At 37.4% G+C, this 21129-nt stretch overlaps 1 protein-coding gene across 1 annotated transcript in view; it reads right to left on the bottom strand.

The window, feature by feature from the left end:
* Hao1 (hydroxyacid oxidase 1) overlaps window positions 1–21129 on the bottom strand; it is a 55317-nt gene that overhangs the window by 19875 nt on the left and 14313 nt on the right. The window contains exons 3-4 of the mRNA XM_076848962.2: window positions 8622–8877; window positions 502–677 (exon numbers count right to left, since the gene is read on the bottom strand). Of these exons, the coding sequence (XP_076705077.1) occupies window positions 502–677; window positions 8622–8877 (432 nt within the window). The remainder of the gene's footprint in view (window positions 1–501; window positions 678–8621; window positions 8878–21129) is intronic.

Below are 21129 nucleotides of genomic sequence, written 5' to 3'. Positions count from 1 at the left end.
TTGAGAATTATCCACCATTCTTCACAGAGAGATAATGGGAATTTCGCCACAGTCAAATATTAGCCCTGGCCGTTGGTACTTGGAGGTAGCACAGGAAAGAGAAAAGACTCTTAAAACAACAGATCTGGCTGTTCTAGTTCCTTCATTTGGGGCATCTTTGGTCTAAGAGCAACTATTGTATCTTTTAGGCAAAGCCATGTATTCGTGATGTGATGTTCTACAAGATTTTGCCAAGTTCCGTGACTCAGTAATGGCTCCAGAACAAGTTGATGACATCACAAACACTTTGAAAAAGGTAACTTCTTACTTACCAGCTTTGTTTCTGAATATTACCTAAGAATGAGTAGATATTTACTCACTAACATCAGAAGAGAGAATTGAGAATTGGAATGTGTCTTTTGATTTCCATAATAAGTTCTTTCTGATTGTTTTCCCTTTAAAAAAAAGGCATGGCCATATCCACTAAAGTTAGTATGGATTCCAATTGAGAAATAAACAAACCTCTTAGGATGCCCTTTGCAACAATAGGCAGTGATGTCAGTCCCCTCAGCCACTCAATATCTTTCCAACTGATGGATGGGTCGATAGCTTTCGCCACATATGCAGCAAGTCCACTGTCATCTCCAAAATTTTCCGTAGGAGAAAATGCTAAATCATTGGTTTCAAAATTCTTCAACCTGAAATAGTTACATAAAATAAGAAATTCCCAAAGTCACAAATGTATTTATGATGATTGAGTTAATGAAAAAAAGAAAAGTGACTCTTTTCAAATCAATTCATTCCTCATTCACTCACTGAAGGTTGCTTGCAGTTATATTTTCCATGTTTTGCTGTAGGACTCTAGGCTAAATGTGACAATTCAGTGGTCTTCATTGATTAACTAAAGAGTGTGTGTGTGTGTGTGTGTGTGTGCGCGCGCGCGTGTGTGTGTGTGTGTGTGTGTGTGTGTTGAGTATTTGTATATTTATAAGCAATTTCAAAGAAAAATATGTGGCCATGTTCAAACATGTCCTGTTTAGGCCAATTTATGGACAATAGACTTGATGTTATTTTCAGCCAGCAACTCAAATTAATCATAATGAAAAACATTTGCACAATGCTTTATAACTTACAAAGGATTTTTATATATCTATATTTTCACATTTCTTTAAAAAACTTTTAGAAAGTAAAATTGACTCTTTATTTCCCATTTTACACACACACACACACACACACACACAAATGAAAACAGAAATGTAGAATGAGTTGCCCCAAGAATAAAGATAGCTAATGACAGCATTTGGGCTCCAACCCAGATCTCTCCACTGAACTCTTGATTAGGTTCTCTTTGCTTTTATAAGTTGCATCCTGGCTACTACAACTGGCCTCAGGCAATCTGACAATGCCCGAGGGTACAGACTAAAGAAGGTTGGAACTGCAGTAACAAGTGTTAGTATTTCCTGTCTGTTCCCCTGTGGTCAACTTTACCTGCCATATTGTTAGGGTAGTAGTGGTGGTGGGTACTGGGTACAAGAGGTCTTTTCTGGTAGATAAGTTGTCAGAACTGGCTTCCCATCCATCCTTCATTATTTGTTCCTTCTGAAGCTCTGTACCTGCTGATTCAAACTTCCCTGATCTTCCAGACAACTTGGACAAAATCATGAGCTGTCCAATTATCAATACCTTAACCTGTGGCATTTTCTTGCTCTGAGGAGCTTAAGTTACCAGCCATACAGAAGACTGGAAGTGTAAATAACCCAGCTCCTACACCACTCCAGAGACTAATTCTGAGATGCAATCTACATACACTCCCAGAGTTTTCCAGCAAGATTAAGCCTCAGTTGCCCTCTGTAACTGCCTTGATAAAAAGTTCTCTGTATGCTGCCTACCCCTCCTTGCCCCACTTCCCTGGCTCTCTAACAATATTTCTTCATATTCCAAACAAACTACCTGCATTCAAACCCTGGTTCACAGTCTGCTGCTCAAGGAACCCAATCAGGTACACCACTGAGTTGCTAACTTCCCGTATCTAATTGCGTTGACCTAGTGTAGTCCCGAATTTCTAATTCACCTCTAAGTCTCTGCTGCTGGCTCATCCTAAACCTGAAGTCATTTCATTGGACCTAATATCCTCATATTCTAATTAGACTTTGACAGTTCCCCAAACTAAAGGAAAAGTCCTTTCTGCCTGCAGGTCTGACCACTAGGTGAATACATGGCCACCTGGACACAATAGCACCATCCATGTGACTTATCTACCCACAGCCCCAAATCCAGTAGCAATCTTCAGTCCCTGAAAGGCTGTTTATAAATAATGACAATGACTGGGTTCACCTTGATCTTCAGCATATTGTAACTAACCCCGTTAGTCAGTCTCCTTTTCGGTATAAGTAGAACTATATATTGACCTCTGGCTTAGTTCTAGCTCTCTGCTCCCCTCTGGCACTGAACATAGAAAAGACCTTGGAGCCATGGTTGTAAAAGCCTTTATATAAAACTAGAACTATCTGGGAACATTATTTTTAAATTATTTTTTAAACAATCCTTTAATACAAAACTCTTTTCGATACTTTTTACATTTCAGTATATTTCAGCTCAAATAACAGGTTGTGTAGCTCAAGTGGCATATATTATCATAAGGACATGAACATTCAATTTCGTAATCCTTGATTCAAGCCATTGGAAAGATTTTCTCAATAAGAATTGAATAGCCTGAGTTCGGGAATAAAGAATTGCTGTTTGAATCTAAAAAAAAAAAAAAAAAAAAGAATTGAATAGCCCTATAGTTTTATGGACTCAGGTGACCACTAAAAGTAATAGAAAATTCTAGCTCTTTGAGGGTCATAAGAACACTGTTGGGCTCTGATAGGGACTTTAACTGGGCTTCTTAAAAAATCAAACCACATAGGATTGTACATTTTATCACAGCCTTTGGTCTTCTGTGGTCACACTAACTTGAATTGAATTTACCTTTCTGGTCAATGACCATATACTTATGGTGAGACCTATTCCACTACTTATAAATTATATTAAAGTTCAAACTTTCAAGTAATGTTGTTAATAAGAAAAAGTGCAGTCTCTCTATCCCAGAGCAATAACAGGAGAAAAAAAAAATTGCTATGTGCATGGAGTCTAAATGGCACGCCACCCCCATCCCAAACAAGCCACAGTGCTTCAGCAGGGGTGGGGTGAAAGGGTGAAATGGATAGGAAAAAACAGAAACATGGATAAAATTATATAAATAACTGTTGTTATTCTTGGACGGTGAATGCAGATCAACACTTGAATGAATGTTGCCTTACAGAAATCTCAGTGCACAATGAAGCCTTGTTGTTGCTCTCAAAATTGTTCAAAGCCAGAAGCCAAGAAAAAGTTTTCAGATATCTTGACAGAGACCCACGATGGAGTGTTTTACCAATGGCTCCAAGAGAAACCGCTATGAATGCTATTTTTATTCAGATTATGACATATACATACACACACACACACACACACACACACACACACACACACACACCCCACACATATATATCACTTATGGCGCTTCTGATAACCAAAGTATTCCATTTCGTAAAAAAGGAAAAGAGCAATATCGAAATAATAACACAATTGCTTAGGGCTTAGTTTTTAAATACCAGTCTGTTTAATGGCACAAAGGCAAGTACCTTTTTTGTAAAATATTTGTTATGCCTAGAGGCTGTTAATATAATTTAACCTATTATAGAAATGGCTTTAGCTTTTAGTAAGTTAGTATCATGGTAATAGTGACAATTACTAAAGAAGGTTAAATATTATTAGATAACTAACAGCAATGCTATTATTATTGGATAATGTATACTATATATTATACATATTTTATATATATATATATATATATATATATATATATATATATATATAGAGAGAGAGAGAGAGAGAGAGAGAGAGAGATTTAATGTAACACTAAAGGTAAAGCCACATCTCTATATTGGAATACCAAAAATTAAAATAAAATAAAGCTCACAATATCAACACAGTAAAAATTAAAAGAGAGATTGAGGGAGACATTCAAAATCCACATAGGATTGGTTCACAGACCATCAGCCTTGAATTCTTTGATTACAAAAGTACTTATGTTCAGATGATAGCCCTGGTCATTTGTTTCTCAGTATGCCTGGTAGTTAAAAGACGGATTAGAGCTATAAATTTCGAGTTCAAATCCACGATCAACTTCTTCATAGTAATGTTATATGGAGAAAATCTTATGTTCTACTACATTTTTATTTATTGACTCAACAATTATTATTGAGCAATTACTTATTTAATGTCACCAGTAAATAAGTGCAAACTCCCTATCATTGTAAAGACTATATGTAAATTATAGAGCTTATTGGAACGTAAGTACTAGAAAATAAGAAAAGAAATAAAAAATAAAAATGAGACAGAATAAAGGGATATGAGCTGGCAGAATTTCCCATTGAAGTTTTAGTTAATGGTGACCAGGGCTGACCCTGTTGAGAAGCTACTTTGAGAAGGAAATAGGTAGTGCTACATAATGTTCATTATAGCTGTAACAAACAACCACTCCTGTAGAAGCATAAGATGCCACACAGATTTATTATATTGAGGTTCTGAAGGTCAGAAATGCAAAATGGGTCTCACTGGATGAAACTCAAGGTATCCTTTAGCGTCATTCCTTCTGGAGCTAAGGAGGATCCATTCCCTTGCCTTTCTCAGCTGTAGGAACCTCCTGCTTCCCCTGCCTGCTGGCCACATCAATCCAGCCTTTACTCCTGTTATCTCATCTCCCTCTCTGGCTCTGACACTCATGCCTCATGTTTCCTTAAACATTAAGTCTTTTAGGCTAAGATAGGACCACCTCCCTATCTCAAGGTCCTTAATCAGATCTGCATGTGAAGTAAGAGGTTCCAGCCATTAGGTATGGAGAGCTTTGGCATATCTCACCAATTAGTGAGGACGTTTTCCTCTCTGATGTACCTCAGTCTTAATCAAGTGACCTCTCTTCTCTTGAAACTGCACTGAAAGAGCCAAATCCTAACCCAGTGTAAATTAACCATTTCCATGAGGGTTCAAATAAATGAAAAGACAGACCATTGTCTCAAAGCCTCAAGAATCGCATGATGAACCAGCTTCATTCCTTGCTTCATCCAGAGAGGAGGTGGATTTTCCTTACTCTTCTCAGTTTCAGGCACCTCCATGCCATTTATAATGTGCAGACTTACATATGTTTTGCATATAGACCAAGCAGAGATTTCCTACTCCCTGAACTCTGGCTGCTCCCAGATGCCAATAGTCAGGAGCCTCCCCCATCCAGGCAGAGGAAGTAGCAAGGGATGGAAGGAGCCACTGCTCTACAGACTCATTCTCCTCTGGATTTCCTGCCTCCTTCGCCTGCCAAACCTCACTTCTGAAAAGCCAGGCTTCACCTTCTGTTTGTCAGGTCAGTTGTGAAACTGATTTCATATCAAGCTGTAACAGATGAGCTTTTGGGGTGTAATAGGCTTAAAGCGGAAGCCAGGACCTCCCATTAATATACTGTGACTTCAAAAGCTGAATGAGGGCCACTGGGGAGCTGACCGGATGGCACGAACCTGCCCTGAAGTCCATCCTGACAAGCAAAGTCAGTGTGCACCCTGGGGAAGGGGGTACACTCAGTTGCAAGATGGTTCCCATGTTCCCCATAACCTGGATGTGTGGCTTATTATTTGCTCATCTTCAAACCAGAGATGTGACAAGCTGGGGATCCACAGCCACTCCTGTGCACACAGACAGCTGAAAAGAATCTTTGTTTCATGGTCCTTCACGTCATCTGGGCAGAAGCCCAGGAGCAATGGAAAAGGGAGAAAGTAAATCCCCCTCTCCGCTCCTCACTGAGTGGCCCCAGTGTGGAAGGAGTAAGAGGAACCAGCCAGAATTAGTAACCATGTCATCTCACCCACCTAATTAGATATCTCTGCAAAATGCACTTTGCTATGCAAAAAAGTAAAATAAAAATAAAGTATTTAAGTTGCAAAGAATAAACAGAACAATAAAAACAAACCCTGCTCTATTATTATTAATATTGTTAGCAGGAGTCCTATTGCAGGCAGGAAGAAAAGTAATAGCAAATTCCTTTTCAAATGACCAAAGGGAAATAATGAGGAATGTTTCTCAAAAGAAGCCAAGATAGTGGGAAACTAATTATTTTAGAAAGTCTCAAAGAAATTAGGTAGTCAAAATAGAGAAATAATGTAATTATAGGTTGCATGTTAGGGAAGTTTGAGGTCATCTGCTTTCTGACGAGTTTGGCAAGGTGTAGGATTATGTCAGAGGTTTTGTTTTTGTTCTCTTTAAAGACAGGTTGTTTGGGTAATACGTGAAGCAGCTTTATTGGCAAGCCTGAAAAGGACAGTGCATTCTCTCTCTGGATTGGTCCACTACAGGTACCATACACAGAAATAATATTTTAACCTGCCTGGAAGAATCTGAGCAATAACATCATACTGCTAATTTACACCTGGCTCAACCACAAGATTTTATGGACAATAGTATATACTTGCATATGTACATACCAAACACAGGTAAATGACAATTATGTGCCACTTGTACAAGACTACATAGAGACTTACAACTTACATGGTAGTAGAGATACATCCTAATCTGATTATATTATGTATCAAATTATTGGTTTCCAACAATCCTTTTGTCCTTACATAGAATTCTGATTTGATTTTTGAATCTGTTTAGTGTGGGACTCTTAGAAGGGTAGACAGAGTATGCATGTCTTACTTCTTTTGTCTCCACTCTTTTATCCTCTTTTCAACCTCCCAAACCCAGTTGCTCTAAACACAATGAAAATATACACAGTTAGGAATGGCTGCTATGGAGTGAGGTTAAGTCTCCCAAATCCATCTCTCATCATCTCACACTCTGCTGGCTGCTGTGGAATTCCACCACCAAAAAGTCCTCCTGTAACACTAAATTGGATCTCTGTTTGGATCCTTACAGCCCTAAGGATGATCACACATCAGTCACACATTGGTATTAAAAAAAAAAAATCCAAGGAATGATTTTGCTGGGAACTATAGGAAGGAAAAAGCAATAGGGAATAGAGGTCTAGACTTAGGATAAGTTGGACTCTCAGTAAGTTCCACTGAGTTCCCAGCTCCAACTCATTTCTAACCCTAAAATACTGCAAGAAATGGGAAAATACTCAAAGTTAATATAAAGGCTAAATGAACTAATAAAAATCATCCCAGTTTAATTTAAATTATTGGATACATAGTTTTTGCTAAGATGACTGATTGAGTGAATGAATGAATCTTGATCCATGCATGAGCCACATGAAAGTGGAATATTGCTGAAAGGGGTAGAAGATGAAGGATCAAAGATGTGGTTTCTTTCACTTCGATTCTTTTCAAGTTTTTTTCAGCCCTAGCTGCTCCTAATCCAATTAAAAATGAGGTAGAAAGGGAAGATGGGAGGGGAGGGGAGGGGGGATAGTAGGGGATAGGAAAGGTAGCAGAATACAACAGTCACTAATATGCCATTATGTAAAAAGGTGAGTGTGTAACCGATGTGATTCTGCAATATGTATTTGGGGTAAAAATGGGAGTTCATAACCCAATTGAGTCAAATGTATGAAAGATGATATATCATGAGCTTTGTAATGTTTTGAACAACCAATAAAAATTTTAAAAAAAGAAATAAATAAGAGAAGAAAATGAAAAAAAAAGAATACAAATTTGTGAATGATATAATTAAAATATTATAATATCATAAAAAAAATAAAATCTAAAAATGGCTATTTGATTTCAACACACAAGAAATAGGGAACCAAGATCATGGTAACAAATTTTTGCCTATGTTAAATTCATTATCTTTCATCTGTATGGTGTTTAGTACATAACAAGGCTCCAATGCACCCTGGCACATAAACATATTTTAATTTTATAAGTATTGGGGAACTCATGGCCCCGTTTTATAGCTCTAATATGTGACACCCACAAAGAAGATGTTATTTGCTAGAGAATATGTGGACATTTAGCAATGACAGTAACTAGAACCCAGTGCCTATCATTCCTAGACAAGATAGATCCCTTTTTCCATGTGTTATTCTTTAAATATGAGGTGTAGTCCCAAACCTCCTATTAATGTAGGAAAATCTGAGGTGAAATGATTGTATTGTAAGCACTGTACCCTATAAGTCCATCCTAGTTTGAATGGGCTAAGTGTATGGTAACCGTAGGCAGGCCAGGTTTGGCTGGAGAAAGTGTTCACTAATGGGACACATCTTCCCTGTGGCCCCTGCATGCCCACCCCCCACCCCCCCTCCCACCCCCCTTCCTGGCTTTGAAGAGTTAAGCAGCTTTCCTCCCATGATGCACTGCCTCACCTTGGGGCCCAGAGCAATGGAGTCTGCCATCTATGGACTGAAACCTCTGAAACTGTGGGCCCCAAATAAGCTTTCCCTCTGCTGAGTTGTTCTTGTCAGGTGTTTTGGTCACAGTGGTGAAAAACCGACTAACACACCACACTTCAAACTTTTTGGAGATCTAATTCCCCAGAACACCTTCTGAAAACTGGGCAAAGCCTCTGTTGTCAGCTCATGGCAAGCAAAGAGGACTAGCAAATCAGCCCAGGGACCACACCATCATCCTTACCTGAGTTGAGGAGGCAGCTTGAACCTGTTCCGCACATCATCAAAGCGGTTTCCCAGGTAAGGGGTGTCCACGGTCACGAATATGGCCTTGTAGCCCATCTGCTCTGCTCGCTTCACCAGCTGCCTGGTGACCTCACGGTCCTTGTAGATGTACAGCTGCAGCCATCGAAGGGCCTCAGGACCAGCCTTGGCCACTTCTTCAATTGAGGAGGTAGCCCAGGAGCTCAGCATCATGCCAGTTCCCAGGGTCTGACAGGCTGAGAAAGAAAGGAGACTATCAAAACAGGTCATCCATATCTCCCTCTCCCAAGCCTTTAAGTTGTAGATCAGTGGGCAAAGTGAGCAACTTGGCAATAGGAAGCCACATCTTTAAAATATTGGAAATGTATCCTTTTCACATTTTGTATGTGGCTCCTATGTAACATCAAAGATGTGCCATATACAAATTAGAATATTGAGAACAACCTGAATGTCTAGTCTTGGAGGATTGGTTTAACAGTAATTTCCACATAAAATTAAATATGCATCACAACCATTAAAGTAATGTTATTGTGCTTGTTAATTTTATGTATTAACTTGGATAGACTGTGTTATGCAGATATTTGATCAAACACATCTGTGTATTGCTGTAAGGGTATTTATAGATTAGATTTGTAGATTATCCACTGAAATGTGGATGGGCCTTGTCTAATCAGTTGAAAGTCTTAACAAAAGACTATTTCCCAATGAAAAAGGAAATCTGCCAGCAGATTTAGATTTTAACTTTAGACTTGAGCAGTAATCTTGACTTTTCCCTAGTTCTCCACTGTGCTGTCTAACCTGCAGATTTGAGATTTATTAGTCTCCATAATCATGTGAGCCAACTCCTTAAGGTAAATCTCTATCTCCTGTGAATAGATAAAGAAACATAGGTAGAGCTAGATATTGATATATATACATATTTATGTGTGGGGAGGAGAGAGAGAGAGCGAAAGCAAGAGCGAGAGCTAGAGAGAGAGAGAGAGAGAGAGAGAGTCTATTGGTTCTGTTTCTCTGGATAACCCTATTACAATTATTTTTATAAAATGTTCACAGTCATACAAAGTTGTTTAAGATATAGATATTTTAAGGAAAAAACATTCTACAAAACATGTATAATTCCATATTTGTTCAAATTATAATTATTGGTATAGGAAACTAAATAAAATACATGTTAACCGTGGGAAAGATAATTGTCAGTGAGTTTAATTTTTCTTCCTTTATTTTTCTTATTTTTTTGTCCTTAGTTTTTAAAATTTCATTTTTAACGATGTGTTCTACCACTTATTTTGTTTTACAGTTTTAAAAAGGTGTATATGTTCGAAATCTCAAGTAGACTCAACATTTCTTGAGCAAGATAGCAAGAAACAAGAAACAAAATGAAAAATTAGTAAGCAAACATTTGTCTTAGAAGACTTTAACAAATATGGATCTTGGGTTTTCCTCCAAAAGTATTAAAATTGGAGTCAACTTAGTGGAGGAAAAATTGATAGAATGTTTGAATACTATATAGAGAAGGACAGAAGATACATTATAAATATCTAAAACTGACTATATGACTCCAGGTGTTTAGCTGCTCTTAGTACCTTGTCCTACCAACTGGGAGTAAGTGTAGTTACAAAGTGACACTCACAAGATAATGAAGATCAGTTGGTGAGATGCTACTTATAAAGTTGCACTTGCAGGTTAAAATGTTTCTGTACTATAGAGCATGGTGGTGCACACCTGTATGTAATCCCAGCTACTCAGAAGGATAAAGCAGGAGGATTGCAAGTTTGAGGCCAACCTAGACAACTTAGGAAGACCCCATCTCAAAATAAAAAATCAAAAGTGCTGTGGATGCAGCTCAGTGGTAACGTGTTTTTCTATCATGCCTAAGGCTCTGGGTTTGATCCCAACCACTGCCAAAATACCAAAAAAAAAAAGAAAAAAGAAAAAAAAACAATAAATAAATAAAGCTTCTGTGCTTCTCAAACTTTAGCTAACATCAATAACCAAGTCCCTGGAAGGCTTATGAAAACAGGTTTCTGTGTCCCACCTTCAGTGTCTGATTACACAGGTCCAAGATGGGGCCCCAAGTTTTCCTTTCTAACAAGGAAAACTTGTTACAATACTGATGCTGCCAGTGCTGAATCATACTCTGACATTTAAGTAGTAGCATCACCAGTTGATAGTAAAAGTCCAAGTTCAAACAGTAATAAAATGGATTTGGTTTTTGAAAAATGCTACTTTTCCCATGACTTTGAAGGTGATTTCATCCTTGTTCTCAGGTCATTTGGGCACATTCAGAAGATGTAAGCTGGAGATCATTATGTTTATGGGTCATTAATATGTTGACCCAAGAGTTCCTCCGAGAATTTCTATCATAGGGTCTTATGACTCGCAAATTGTTGTCCAAGAAAAACCCCATATTTTTCTAAGCAATAACACATATGAACATCTGGACCATTGTCTGATTTTCATTAAGATTTGGAAATATAGAAATAATGCCAGGGGACATTGATTGCTTGGGTCAGAATCTTCTTAACCATCAACTTACCACAAAGAAAGGATGTCCTGGAGAAGATGTGACCTAACTAAGGTCACACAGTGTTTGTTGGACAGCAAAGTAGTATAAAAAACCGAGTACGTCTGATCATTCCTCCAGGGCAAGGATCTTTCTAGAACTCTCAGATGTCCAAAAGACTCTCTGATACCAAGCATGGATAAATTTACTTCTTCTGTATTTCATAGTCATGATCTCCAAGAGAGTAGGTTTGCCATGTGCCTGAGAGATGCTAGCATACTCACATCTCTAAGGAGGCACAGAATCTTGGAAATCAATGAGAAGATCTGCCATATGTCAGAGGTGCAGTGAGGTGGCACAAAGGAGATCCAGCAAAGAGGACCACTCAGATAAAGGGCATCTTTTTGTAAATAACACTAAAGCATCCTGTAGGCTTAGCAGTGGCTCTGCCAACAGTAAGATCAAAGTCTGCAAAAAGATTTGCTTGATTTCATAAGAAATAGCTGCAGACATTAAACCTAGATTGTCAAAATGCCATACACACAGACATGCACACACACACACACACACACACAAAAAAAAAAATGCACAGCTAATTCCTAAGGCACTCAAACCATTTAATTTGTGCAAGGTGGCAGTCTTCACAAGCATGTTACCCAAGTGGCTTGAATGTGGATGTTCTGGAAAAAGAAAGGACAGTCTCTCCATGCCATCTATTTTCAGAGCCTACCTGTTCTGATACAAGCGGATTCTGGAGCTATTGCTGATTTGTTTTTCATGATTCAAACTTAAGAGGCTGAAATTTGGAATCTGGATCCTTCAAATTCTAAGTTACTATTGTTTCCAGTTTTAGGCACTCGATAAATATTGGTGATTTAATACATTTATTCAAAAAGAGTCTCCAGGATTCAGGGGGACTATCAGAGGCTGTGCTGACGTATTATCTGTTGAGGCTGTTATTACTCCCAGGAGAAAACAGAAGGAAAAATTTTATAAGGTCCCACGCCTCTTACACCAAATACTGCCAATCATGGTGTTTCCCATTTACCTGTGATTATTTTCTTGATAAAGGTAAATTATTGATGAATTGCATCCATTGTATTTAACAAAGTATAATATTAAAATGAGCTACAAGAGCCTGAGATTTTCCAAGAACCATTCAAAATAACAATTAAAAATTTGTTTATTCAAGCCAGTCCCAAAAAACCAAAGGCCAACTATTCTCTGTGATATGTGAACACTAATCCACATAAGAGGGTGGGAGGGGAAGAATAGAAGTCCATTGGATTAGACAAAGAGAAATGAAAGGAAGGGAGGAATGAGGTGAGTAGGAATGACAGTAGAATCATTTGGACATAACTTTCCTATGTTCACATATGAGTATACCACCAGTGAAATCCCACATTATGTACAACCACAAGAATGATATCCTAATTAGAATAATCATACTCCATGTATGCATAATATGTCAAAATAGACTCTATACTCCCATGCATATCTAAAAAGAGCAAATAAAAATGAATAAAAAGTATGCTAAACTACAATAAATAAAAATTTAGAGAAAAATTTTTTAAAAATCTGCTCTTTCAACTAAGGACAGATCTAAGATTAAGTTGATACATACCAGTATGGCAAAGAGCCTTGCTAAAATATCAAATTAATTCCATCTCAATTGGTAAGTAACCATGACTTTGAAGTGATTATCACCAATCTTGGTTTCCTTCAATGTGCTTCAACCTGTCATCCATTCCTTCCCTCCCCAAGGAAACATCAGACCATTCTACCATCCAACAGCTTAAACATCAATGCCTGAAAGGCCTGGAACATACAAACCTACTGGAAGACTGGAGACCATCATCCAAACACCACTCCTAACTGGTCAGTTGCTAAACATGTTGTTAAGGATTTCAAATATTAACTTACCTAAGAGATGAAGATTAAATCCTTCTAGCTCACACTTATTTGGGTGGATAAAAATTATAATCTTTCAAATTGTATGAATTGGTTTCATTTCTCATTAGAGATATCCTGGTCTAGGGTTTGAGAGAACTCCTGTGTTTGGTCCTTTTACTCTACCTGTGCATCTCTGAATTTCTCTCCTCCTGCTCTCAATGGTAAGAACAGTCAGATTTCATGCTACAAAGGACTGACTGGCATCAGTTTTTATTTCCATTCCAAACTTCTGGATTTTTATCAAACTGTACTGAAGATTTTCACAACACCTGACAAATGGAGCTTATGGACAAGGGGTTATTACTATAAAGGCAAGTCCTGGCTCATACTGATGATGAAGTTCTCTGTTAGGATTTAGATATGAGGTATCCCCTAAAAGCTCATGGGTGAGACAAAGCAAGAATTTGTATGGGTGGAATGATTAGATTATGAGACATATAATAATCAGGGAATTAATCCACTAATATTGATTAATTGAGTAGTAACTCTAGGCAGGTAGGGTGTGATCAGAGGAAGTAGGTCACTGGGGTTGTGCTTTGGGGGTTTATATTTTGTCCCTGGTAAACAGAACTCTCTCCACTTCCTGGTTGCCATATCCTGCGCTGTTTCCTCTGCCCTTCCGCCATGATGTTCTGCCTCACCTTGGACCCAGCTAACTATGGACTGAACCTCTGAAACCAGAAACCAAAATAAACATTTCTTCCTCTAAGTTGTTCTACCAGGCTTTTTTACAACAGTAAAAAGGCTGACTAAACAGTCCCTAATGTTATTCTAAGCCTAAAACTCTGGGCTTTTCTATTAGCACATCCTAGAGATAACACATCCAGGAGCCTTCACCATGAACTAAACATCAATTTCATACGAAAACCCAGGATTATAATTCCTTATTTTTAATCCTCTCTTTTATCACCCTTAAGACATATCTTTGAGAATAAACAGCTACACTTTTGATGTTCTCTAAATTTATTCAGACTCTGGTTATATGTTGGCATTTCTTTCTCATCTATATTTAGTAGAAAATGCATAGGAGTCACTACTATCACTAAAAGAGACATTGGTAAGGTTATCAGCACTCAGGCATCAAGCATAAAGCTACATATATGAACTGGGAGATAATATCCATATCTCACAATGAAATATTTGGTTGATTTAAAGTCTAAAGGCCTTGGTTTCAGTGCCAACCTTGAATCCCTGAGGCACATTCCACCTGCAAAACATCTGTAAGCCCCGCTGCCCTGCCCAGTTTATAGCATTGCTGGTTAGTCCATTGACACAGATGTTGGAACATTTTTTGCATAAACTCTGCGACTGAGAGATAGCCTGTCTCAAAATATAAATTTTACAAAGGTCTGGGGATATAGCTCAATGGTAAAGTGCCCCTGGGCTCAAACCCCAGTACCAAAAAATAAAAATGAAAAATAAAAGGCAAATAATAATAAATGTTGTCTAGAATGGGAAAAAGGAACTCTGGTGTACATTTGGCAGGAATGTACACTACTATACACATTTTGGAAAATAGTATGGAAGTTTTCCTGCCATGTTTTTGATGTGCAGGAAACCCATTCTTCTCTTTCTTTCCTTCCCAAATAGTGTCAAATCCTCACTCCTTTTAAGGGAAATCTTCTTAAAAAGAGAAAAATCTTTTCCATGCCAAAGAATTCCCTATAGGGCCTTGTATAGGAAGCAATATCTAAAGAAATAATTTCTGAATTCTCAAGGCATATATTTCCGGAGGGTCAGTGACAAGATAACAGCAAAAAAATTCAGGAATTACAGCAAATCCGGTCTCTCCCCACCTCCATCCTCAATTGTTTATAGATTTCCAAGAAAAGAATTGTAGAGTACGTCTAAAGGAGGGTCAGTATTTATATTAACCAATAATACCCGGAAGAATGAAGAAATCCTTTATATGTATTTTTTTCCTTTATTCCACTTGTGATTTAACTGCAAATGTAAACCAATGTTTACAGTAGCCCAAATCACAATAGCCAATTTATGGAATCCGCCTAATTATCTATCAATGGATTAACAGATAAAGAAAATGTACATATTCACAATGGAGTTTCAGTCATAAAGAGGAATATACTTATGTCATTTTTTGGTAAATGGATGGAACTGAAAAACACCTAAGTGAAATTAGAATCAGAAAGTCAAGAGTCAAAAGTTTTCTCTCATATGTGGGAGTTAGAAAGAAAAATGGAATCAAGAAAGTTATCCAATGAAAATAGAAGAGAGAACTGGATTCAATAGCCCACACCTGTATTCCCAGCTACTCAGGAGACTGGGGCAGGATTGCAAATTCGAGATCAGCCTCAGTAACTTTGGGGGATCCTTTCTCAAAAAAATAAAAAATAAAAAGAACTGGAGATGTGGTAGTGGTAGAGTGCTTCTGGGTTCAATGCCAAGTAAAATAAATAATAAATAAATAAATAAGCAATTGAGTGGAGAAATGGGATCAAGAGGGAAGAGCCATGGGAAAGTACTAGTGAATAAAATCTAAAATCTAAAATTTTGCTCTGTCCATGCACAAAAAAAGAACCTTATTCTCTATATAATTATAAGGCACCAATTAAAATAATACTAATAATAGAAGGAAGACCATAGAGTAGAACACGAGAATCAAGGGAGAGGAGGTGGAGAGGAAAACAGAAGGTACTGGTAAGTGAGATTGATCAAATTATATTGTGTGCATATACAAAGATGGCATAATGAATCTCCCTACTGTGTTTAATTATAATTCACCAATAATCTTCTTCTATTTTAAAAATAGCATATCTTACTATCACCCCTATCTGTGTCCCCCCCCCAAAAAAAATGGACTCTGGGCTGATGGAAAGCATTAATGCTTTCAGTTTTATAGGATGAATGATGTCCTCAGACCCAGAAACAATACACGCTCAGATTAATATCAAGTCCCAGCACTAGAAAGACAAAATGCTACAAGGACTTGCAATAGCCTGGTGTAGGGTGTGATTCTTCCTCCCTAGACCGCCATTCTATAGAGGGCTAGCTGAATTCCATACACTATGGAACCCATATTCAACTACTGAGGTTGACATCGACTTGTACCAGATACAAATGCCATTACCTCTAGGGTTGACACAATCCTGAACACCAAGGGACAGTGATATTCTGGACTAGAACAGGTCAAAAGCTTTGCAAAGCAGCCTGCACTGGGAGCACCTTCCTTAAAGCTAAGGATCGCAGTTATGCTTCTAATGACTGGAAGTTCCCTTTAAATATCAAGCCTTAACAAAAACTTTCATTTCTGATCAAGGTAATCTGGATGTGAAGAAGTGAAAATGGGAAACATATTGTGTACTTCAATTTTTGGGACCTGGATACTAAGCCCGCCCATGCCAGGTCTTTAATTGAAAATTTACTGAGAGTGGCCCTCTTATTTATCTAGTCTTTATCTTACCTCCAACTCACTTCAGAGAGTCAAGACAGACCTTAGATGGTCTTCAGAAGGGAATGTATTTGTACTCTACCTAATATGCTTCATGTTTGAGAATTTCAACTATGCCTCTAACTGGGAACCACCAGGAACTTTCATACCAGACTTCTCCGCTTCTTCTCCAGCTTTAATGTGCATGAGGATCACATGGGAATGTTGACAAAATTCAGATTCTGACCCATTTGTTCTGTAGTGGGACCTGAGATTGTGCATTCCCTACTTGCTCCCAAGTGATGTTAATCCTATTGACTCATAGACCATAATTTGAAAACAATGAGATAGATATTCTCTTTCACGAGTACTCATCTAAGGATATGTGTGGTGGTCCTCCCATCTTTGAAGGGCCATTCAGTATTTTCCTTTCGGAAAACAGGAAAGAAAAACTAAACAGTGGTGGTAAGGTGGGCAATAACACGCATGCCAACATCCAGTCATGACCTGCCGATTACTCGGTCATTACCTGTTAGTAACCTTCCAAATAGGGACACGAATTCTCTTGCCATGGTTTCTCATGTATTCTTCTCTTGCTTATTTCAATGTCAAGGAATTAAACAGCATTAGAGTGACAACCCCTCAGCACACCATCATCACTTGTATTTTATAAGCCTGCTTATATGTGCTTTGGCCTGCTTCCTAGATTTAAGATTAGAAGGGAAAATAAATAACCAAATAAAAATGAAATGGCAGAAGATGAGAAAGAAAAGAAAGAAGTTACTCAAAGCTAAGAAGACACAATTTACCAATTATAAAATAGCTTCCAAATGTTTAATATCAGGTCCAACAATCTTACCAACAGGGTGCTCAGTCATCAGTTAAAACGAAAGCACATCACAAAGGCTTGACATGGAAGGAAATTACAGTGCATCTGAGAAGGATGCCAATCCACAGCCACCATCACCCTCACGACACCAGAGAAAACATTATTTATCAAGGGGAGTAAAGGTCTATTATTTGGAACATTAATTCATGTGGAATAAATCATGTACCCAGACTGGAGCAGAACAATTAAATAATGTGTTACTTTGGGTACAAATGATTTCTTTGAAAAATACCTCCATTTAATGGGAAAAGGGAATTGATTTTCCCGAATTAAGTTTTTAAAGAAAAAGGAAGAAGTGGAGGGGGTGGAGGAGAGAAAGGGGTAATTTGTTCAAAGGGCCTCCGATTTTTTTGAAGGTACATTTGATTAAAAGGCTTCTGCAAAACTTAGTCACCAAAACAGCTGCACTGAAAATAATTTTGTTGAGAAAACGGATTTTGTCATCTGCACAGGAAGTCATTGTGTAATGGGGAAAATATGCAATGACAAAGTATCAAGCCGTTGTGTGGTTCTAAACTCAAGGTCTGACATATTGAAGTGTTTGCATAAGTGTGGGCCATAACATCCACTGTGTGTGTCCGCCTTTCATCATAAGTGCACTTAGGTTACACAGGTTTGCTGAAGACACAATTAACATTGTTGCATAAATATCGCAAGTTACGATTGATATTACCCAGAAAATAAAGTTCTGAAGCCTCTGCTCTACAGAAAGAATAAAACTTCCACTATAATTATGATCCAAATTCTTTGACATGGTCAAACAAATCTTAATCTACTATTTAGGGAACTTAACCCATTTAAACATTTTCAAGAAAGGCCAGGAAACTAGACTTAATTGTTCTAATGCTTCCACTATGTTTCATTGTCTGAATCAGGAACAGAATAAACCTGAGTGACCACACTGCCACTCTATCTCTAGATTTCTTTTTTACTATGCAGAAATATTTGCAAGGAACAAATAGTTTCAGTAACATTTTAGACCTCCCTGCCTTGCCTTTGCTTTATATCTGGAACAGAACTCTACAATAGACTAAAACATTAGCTCTACTGCAATGACTTTAAGGTTATTATTCTGTCATCTGATCGAGCTGTCAGGTCCTGGCATAACTGGCAGATCACACCGAGACCACACCACAGCGAGATGCCTTTCTATGATGACTTTGAGCAGTATCAAGTTTGCACCTGACAACTTCAATCAACCTCTCACAGTTTAACAATCTCAGTGTTGGGACACAATGTGAGCCTCTGACTTCTCACTGTCTCATTTTAATGCACACAGGCATACTAATTCAGAGGAGAAGCAATCCCATGTTCTCAAGAAAGATGCTCTAGAGGCTGAATTTTGGTAAAAAGTTCTTGATAGTATGGCATTTGATATTAGACTCTAATACTGGTAGGTTTTAATATGTTTTAAACATCATTGAAAAATTTTATCTGATTGCAAAGTGAACTGAATGCACTTTTGTGAAAACAAAAAAAAGTAATTTTTATGAAAATTTTTAGAAATGAATTATTCACTATCTAAATACAGACCTTTCTCAACTTACAATAGTGCAATCCCTGGTTTCAACTCTATGATAGTACAAAAGCAATATGTATTCAGTGGAAACATATTAAAGTTTGAATTTTGATCTTTTCCCAGACTAACCATATCTCATATTTCATGTTTGTCTTGCAATACTGAGCTACAGCTCTCTGTCAGATATGGCATCATTCAGGCAAATGACGAATGCTCTGCAGTGTACTACAAAGCTAAGCCACAGTAATCATTAGGTTATGTATATTAAGTGCATTTTTAATTTAATGATATTTCCCATTTTCAAGGTATTTATCAAGTTGTAACCCCACTTTTTAGTCAAGGACCATCTATATATAATATAGCATCATAGGCACGTACATATACAAAGGAAGCCAATAATCTTTTAATATATGTGTATATGTACACATGTGTGTTCTGTGTGTGAATGCACATGTACATATAATGCGTATCACATGCACTACTTTTCCATTCTTAGAAAAGCAGTTCAAAACATGAAATTGAGCTACAACTCATAGAAATAAGGGTGAAAAGAGGCATAAACTAGGATTTTAATTTGTTTGTTTTTACTACAATGACACCAGGAAATATTTGCTTCCAAATGTTTAGTTAATATAATTTGGGCAAAACTTTAGGGAATCTCTTCCCTTTTGTTCCTCCCTAGTTTTGTTTCTTCTTAATAAAAATGCACAAAATAAACCATGATGTCAGACTTTCAGAGTGAAACAGAACAGGGTTCAAGTTCCCTCTCTACCATTGAATGGTTCTAGTGCCACTCAAGGGTTTCCTTCCCTCTACTACTAGAAGCCACTGACAAGGACCTTAAAGGTCTATCCTGAGGAGAAATGATAGGGATGTAAGGTCTGAGCATTACACCAAGTGCATAAAAGCCACTTTACTTCAGAAAGACTAAGTTTCCTTTAAAGCAAGTCTAGTGTTTTGCCTAGATTAAAAAAAAATTGAGAATCATGGGGACATTTTCCTAGTAGTTATGCTGAAATGTATATCACTCGGTCACATAGTACAACACATAAATCAATAAAACTTTCAAAAATAATTGATCTGTGTTTGGAGCAAAGGAAATGATAATTTTTTTCCGTAGATGTTCTTTCACTCAATGTTAAGTTTGATCACTTAATCTCGGAAAATCCAAAAATTCAACAGCTAAAGCTCTCACCTACGCCCTAACTCAGTTCTCTGGGGTCTGTATGGCTCTTTGTATTACACTGCAGTCTGTTCCACCTGCACCTTATAGGTGGTCAGTACATAGCTGAGTCCTCAAACTTCACTTTGGAATGTTCTGGCTTTGGGGCTCAAAAAGAAAGTGTTTAGATTTAATGGTTTTATGGTCCATCAAATCCTGTGTAGTAGCCTCTAATTACATTCAGAGGCAGGAATTTCTTTTTAAACTTTTTTTTTTTTTTTTTGACAGCTTAATACGAATTTGCTAATATGCTGAGCATTCCTGGAACGCATTAGGTGGATTTTAATTTCCCTCTATATGAGGTCCCAGTGCTCCCTCATGTGGCATTTGTCTATATAACAAGTCAGAAGCCCAAGGATGAATGAATATTTAATCTTCTTAAAATTTCTTTTTCGTCACCCATGTTTAAAAGCGGAGGAAAAGGAGAAGCTTATATAACCGTGGAAGGTGAAGTAAAATTTTATTTACAGCCATTGTTCACAAACCCAGACAATTCCCTTATTTATGTTCATAAAGCATCAAGTGACAGAGAAAGCATTGTATTAACTGGTTCTCTGAGAAATCAGAGATGCCCTACTTATCTTGCAAGACTGAAATTTAGCCTAATGATACTACCTATTGTATATACTGCTGGCACTTACATTTAATATTGCTATTTTCTTAAATATGTTAAATACTTTTAGAATGGATTCTGTGCCCTTCCTAAAGAAAATAGTGAACAAAACTTTATAATTAAAAATTTTAAAAATAATCCACCAGAGCCTCAAATGGATGTGCCATTATTGATAGCGCCATTTATCAGATTCATGATAATATTATAATGTTACAATAATTGACAATTATTAAAATGCTAATTAAATAATCTGTAGCGACATCTTTCATGCATAGCACAGCATGTAAGAAATTCCAGTCAATGTTTTCTAGTGATTTTCTTCCTTCAACAGAGATCCAGGAATTTTAATTTTAATTTTTTGATATTTCAAGACCTTTACATATGCTCCCAAATTTTACAGA

This window comes from Callospermophilus lateralis, chromosome 3 (assembly GCF_048772815.1).
Source record: "Callospermophilus lateralis isolate mCalLat2 chromosome 3, mCalLat2.hap1, whole genome shotgun sequence".
Lineage (NCBI taxonomy): Eukaryota > Metazoa > Chordata > Mammalia > Rodentia > Sciuridae > Callospermophilus > Callospermophilus lateralis.
Note: the sequence above shows the minus strand (reverse complement) of the source record. Positions and strands in the feature narration are given on the sequence as shown.